The sequence below is a fragment of the Copadichromis virginalis genome, linkage group LG5, assembly GCF_057382275.1.
Source record: "Copadichromis virginalis isolate Kocher_CV1m ecotype Utaka linkage group LG5, C_Virginalis_male_GT1.1, whole genome shotgun sequence".
NCBI classification, from domain to species: Eukaryota; Metazoa; Chordata; class Actinopteri; order Cichliformes; family Cichlidae; genus Copadichromis; species Copadichromis virginalis.
Window position 1 is genome coordinate 21,916,420 of NC_140622.1, and position 5,004 is coordinate 21,921,423.

The following is a 5,004-nucleotide window of genomic DNA, read 5'->3' on the forward strand; positions in this document are numbered from 1 at the left end:
CTGAGCTGGGCTGTGTCCTGAACTGGAATTTCCTCACGTCTTCTACCCGAGCCAAGTTTCACGTGCGCTCGTGTGTTTACCGGGCCAAATTCACGTGTGCGAGTCCCCCGAGTCTCCACCTCTGGACTGGAGAGGAGGGTACCCGAGCTCATAAAAGTTTAGCAGGAGTCCGTGTCTGTAAGAAATCTTAGGAGAAAGTGTCACGGAGAAGTATTTTCCTGTGAATCTGCTGGGTTACATAGCATCAGCTTCGGGCGTTTATTTACTTCAGAGCTGCTGTGAAGACTGGAAATCAGAAAAACAGCAAGATAAGGTGGATAACAGTCAGGTTTCCCCCAGCAAGTTTGAAAGAAGGAAGATTTTTTGTCTTTGAATTAAAATGTAAGTAAAACTAAAAATTTGAATTTTTGCGCTTTGGTGTGTTCACTTGTGACTGGCCTGTTAGTGTATACAACTCTAAAACAAATCGCTGTTTACATTATATAGCTATACAACCTGCAATGTTATAGGAGCTACTTTTAGGTTCAGTCCTAACTATATTTTATCTTTTTTTAATCTAATTTATTTATTTATTTGTTCGTTTAATCCCATAAATTACACCTTTCCATGATTACCGCCGTCCCCGTGTTGTTGTTGGGTTTGTATGTCTTTTAGCTGGTTTCAGTGTATCAACTCAAAACTTTACCAAAGCTTCCCGCACGGTTGTTTTTACGTGTGTGTGTGGTTATGATTCATTGGTGTGCAGGGGTGGTAAGGGCTCCAGACAGTGACAGCGCAGTTTGGCCAGCACGAGTTCCAGCCTCACGTGGACCCGTGTAGTAAACTGGGCAGGGTCCGAGCCGGTTCCAGCGCCGCCCGGGCATGACTCGTTCTCCCGCCACTCGCTTGAATCACTCCGCCCCCTCCTCTCACGCCGCGTCATACGCGTGACTGAGTGGATGGAAATGGGAGGGTGTGAGGAGGATGGTGTCTACAAGCTGTGTATTCACCCTCTCCCAAACTGTTTCCTTGTTTCTGATGTTTTACTTCATTCTAGGTGAATTGGATTTATTTTTGGCTCCCCAGTTTTTCCCAGTATAAGGAGTCATTTTAAAGCCCGTGTTTATTGAAAGCTTTGTTGAAAAAAACAATGGACTTAAGGTGCCAGTGAACAGTTATCAGGTTGTGTTGATGATTTGCTTCTCTGCCTCATCTGCACTTCTCTTCATCGTCATTATTTTCATCACTTATTAAACTCTAATCAGAGTGACCTCTCCCCCTCCTGCTGTTCTCAGCTGGATAATCATGATGGGAACTGCTTCTCATGATTGTTCCCTGAAAAGAAAATCCTGGGAATTCTGCCCAGTACTTCCCGGATGGCCTTAATGACATCCACCTGAGACACACCTGATTCCTTCCTGTAGCCTTCGCAGTAAAGTGTTTGCTGTTTGTAAGTCCCGTCCAGATCTGCAGATCTGGAAATAGGATTCACAAATCACCGCCTCTGATTTTTAATATGCAGGGGGCCTGATACTGCCACCTGGTGGTGATTCTCGGTGTTTGCGCTGTTGGTCGCTGCTTAGGACTTGTCCTTACATGTCTGGTTGAGATTATGCCCTGGCATGTACCAGTGATTCAGAGAGAGGGAGGAGCGCTCAGTGAGTCACTGCCTTAGTATAAAAAGCTGCCCAGTGAGACCAGTGTGTTAGTTCACTGAGGAGCTTTACGCTGGTTTGAAAGATGGTGAGACTAATTTTTACTTTCATACTCGAGACAGTATCAAGTAACTGAGATGGATGCACTTGTAATGGATTACAGAACTCATTTTGCTTGGTTTAGAATAAGACTGGCGCAGAAGTTCCTCTCCTCTCAGAGAAGTCACTGCATGTTTTACTTGTGCAACATTTCATCAGCACCGAGTGTCTGGGAGGATTAGTCTCATCGCTGGAGATGCTTAATTAATGGAGACAAAATTAACTTTCAAATATGCCATGCCTGGTTTATTATTGTTGCTACTTTTTTAAAGCAAAACGCCAATCAGTGTTACTCTAACCAGAGATCTTCTGTCTGTTTCCATCAGTGTAGAGTGATGGCTTCTCACAAGCGAATCTTGGGGGTTCTGAGAAAAAGACCAGCCCGGAGAAACCTGTTTGGGCCTGTGGACCGAGAGCAGCTACAGGTGGAGTACCAGGCTGCCATGCGTAGCGACCTTCAGGAGGCTTCAAAGCGGTGGGGCTTTGACTTTAGCTTGGACAAGCCTCTGGAGAGCAGTGATTTCCAATGGGAAGGTGTCCCGAGCACTAGGGTGCCTCTGCTCTACAGGTCCTGTTTGCAGGATCTCGGACAAGCTGAAGGCCAAAGGTCAGCAGCGACAGTTACTCCCAAGAGAGGGAGGGTGGAGACGGCACAGAGCGAGAAGGAGAACATCCCCGGTACGCCGGGGAAATGCACGCACAGCCAGGAGATGCTGGAGAAAACACCGGAGAAGGGCGAGAACACGGGGCTGAAGAGGAAGCAGACGAACATCACAGGTACGTGTAGCTGAAAGCGAGAAGTCTCGTCATTTTACGTGAGAGTGCATGAGCTTAAAATTCCTGCGCTTTATCCCAACAGATTTCTACCAGGCTAAAAGAAGAGTAGTGTGGATGCCCCGCAAATCCGGCGAGTGATGTTCGGTGGAGAAACGCCAATATGCCAAGAGAACCTCACAGACAGGGCCACGCTCAGGAATCACACGTCCCGCACAGACTCTGGCCGTGCACCCAGGAGGGACCTCAACCACACGTCAATACAAAACACTTAATTAGGGTACTGTAGTCACTCTGAGGAGATTGGTGTTTTTTTCCCTCAGTGGCAAGAATGCGACATTTGAGCAGAGAAGATTAACAGTAATCTCTGGAATCAGTGGATTTACACTCATTTGGGGAAGGGGGGGGGGGTGCCAAAGTGTTGCCCGACTGCACATTCAGCCGCACTGAAAGCACATTCACATCCGCTGGAGATGTGTCGATTAAAATCATCCAGCCTCATCATGTCTGTGAGCTGAGAGGACAAAGCTCTTTGGCTCCGTAGTTCAAATCCATTATTGTTTTTCTACACCATTTTTTCTACATGTGTATCACAAGGGTTTACCAGTCGTCTTCTTTTTTTTACTTTCCGAAGTATGTTATACTTTTTATGTCCAGCTGTATACAGTGCTTTTATCGACCATCTTTTAATCAAAGGAAGATGCTTGAAGAGTTCTGACATCTCAAACACGCAGTTGCTTTGCTTAGATTGTAAAAGACAGAAGTGCCATCATGTCCTCTTCCATCCTTTTCCATCTACTTTACGTCAGCTGATTTTTGATGTCCTTCGGCTGCCCAGACTCTGATACTGATAACGTAGACTAGGAACACTTAAACACGTTTATTTAGTTATATATGTATAAGAGATTTATCTATAAAGTTAAATATGGCATTGTCAGGTAGCATAATCATTTAAACTGCAGTATTGCACATAAACACCCAGTATCAAGTGCCTTTACTGGCATTTGTTTTTGGTATTTAAAGTTCCTTCATCATAAGTAAATGTATACTAAGCTAAAATGTCACATTTATTATTTTCACTGTGCAATCTAACTAATGATATGTTTTGTTTTGGGTTTTTTTGCCTTAAATTTGTTCTTTTTTTTCCCTCTTGGCACTTATTTATGTCTACATTAGCAAATCCTGCTGCTATGGGTAATATGAATGGGTGTCACTGTGACGCTAACCCTCACCAACAGAAAGCTTACAAATGCTCCGAAGCCGAGAAAATAAGCGAATGACCCCAAACAACGAATGCACTTCTGTTTGTAGATGCTTGCGCACATTTCCTCTGTATTGTGTTTTGTTCAAGGCTACAAGTGAAAATCTGTCCTTATTTATTGTGAGATACGATGTCATGTGTTAATTTAGGTTTTGTTTAATTATTATGAAATCCAATAAAATGGTCAAATGAACCGCCTTGTGTCTTTAATGTGTCGTCACTTTACTTTTTAGTATCAGCGGTAAAACTGTTCCTTAGTTTGGTTGAACCCTTGCAGTGTTGTGCAACAGTACAACAACTTGTCATTTCTCCATTAAGGCCATTATACACTCACTGGCCGCTTTATTAGGAACACCTCGCTAGCACTGGGTTGGATCTCTTTGTCTTCAGAAGTGCATTAACTCTTTGTAGCACAGATTCAACAAGGTGCTGGAAACAAACCTCAGAGATTTTGGTCCATGTTGACATGAAAGCATCACATATTTGGTGCAGATTTGTCAGCTGCATATCCATGATGCTCTATCACATCCCAAAGATGCTCTACAGGATTGGGATCTGGTGACTGTGGAGGCCACTGTGGTGGTTTTTTTTATGTTAATCAATTGGCATTAAGGGGCCCAAAGTATGCAAGAAATCAGAAAATCGATTTCTTGCAGAAATCGAGACTCCTGAAACCAGGCAACATTTATCCAAACATCTAATGTCCAAGTTTGGTGAGCCCGTGCAAATTGTGGCTTCAGTTTCCTGTTCTTTGCTGACGTCACTGGCAACATGGTGTGCATAGTTTGGTTGTAACGTTGGCTGTTATTTGAGTTTCTGTTGTCTATCTGTTCAAACCATTCTCCTCTGACCTCTGACACCAATGAGGTATTTTCTCCAAGAGAACTGCCGCTCACTAATTTGATATTTTCTCTTTTTCCGACCATCAGACCATTCCCGTAAAGAGGTGGCTGTGCAGCAAAATCCAAGCAGATCAGCAGTTTCTGAAATACAGCAGACCATGCCACATTCAAAGTCACTTAAATCGTCTTTCTTCTCTAATCTGATGCTTAGTTTGAATTTCAGCAGCTCCTTAGTCTGCATGCATAAATACATGGACCTGAAGCCATGTGATTGGCTAATTAAATATTTATGTTAAGGAGAGGTTGAATACACCCTAATAAAGTGTCCAGTAAGCGTGTTAACGTATTACCTCTTGCTATTATTGGGCCACGATCAATAAGTAATACAATAATT

General features: G+C 43.6%; 1 protein-coding gene across 2 annotated transcripts; it reads left to right on the plus strand.

Annotated features, from left to right (window-relative positions):
- cdkn1a (cyclin dependent kinase inhibitor 1A) lies at positions 1–3,961 on the plus strand. 2 transcript variants are annotated; one of them, XM_085456692.1, is made up of 3 exons: positions 1–381; positions 2,060–2,510; positions 2,593–3,961. In XM_085456692.1, the coding sequence occupies exons 2-3, from the start codon at positions 2,069–2,071 to the stop codon at positions 2,646–2,648; spliced, it is 498 nt and encodes a 165-aa protein (XP_085312818.1). In that variant the 5' UTR covers positions 1–381; positions 2,060–2,068; the 3' UTR covers positions 2,649–3,961. The 2 variants fall into 2 exon arrangements, with proteins under 2 accessions (XP_085312818.1, XP_085312817.1); XM_085456691.1 differs by lacking the exon at positions 1–381 and adding an exon at positions 413–1,722.
- The last annotated feature ends 1,043 nt before the right edge of the window (positions 3,962–5,004 follow it).

Coding starts and splice junctions, on each gene's coding strand:
- cdkn1a (XM_085456691.1), top strand. Junction 2,511..2,592: donor GAAGCAGACGAACATCACAG/GTACGTGTAGCT, acceptor TTATCCCAACAG/ATTTCTACCAGGCTAAAAGA.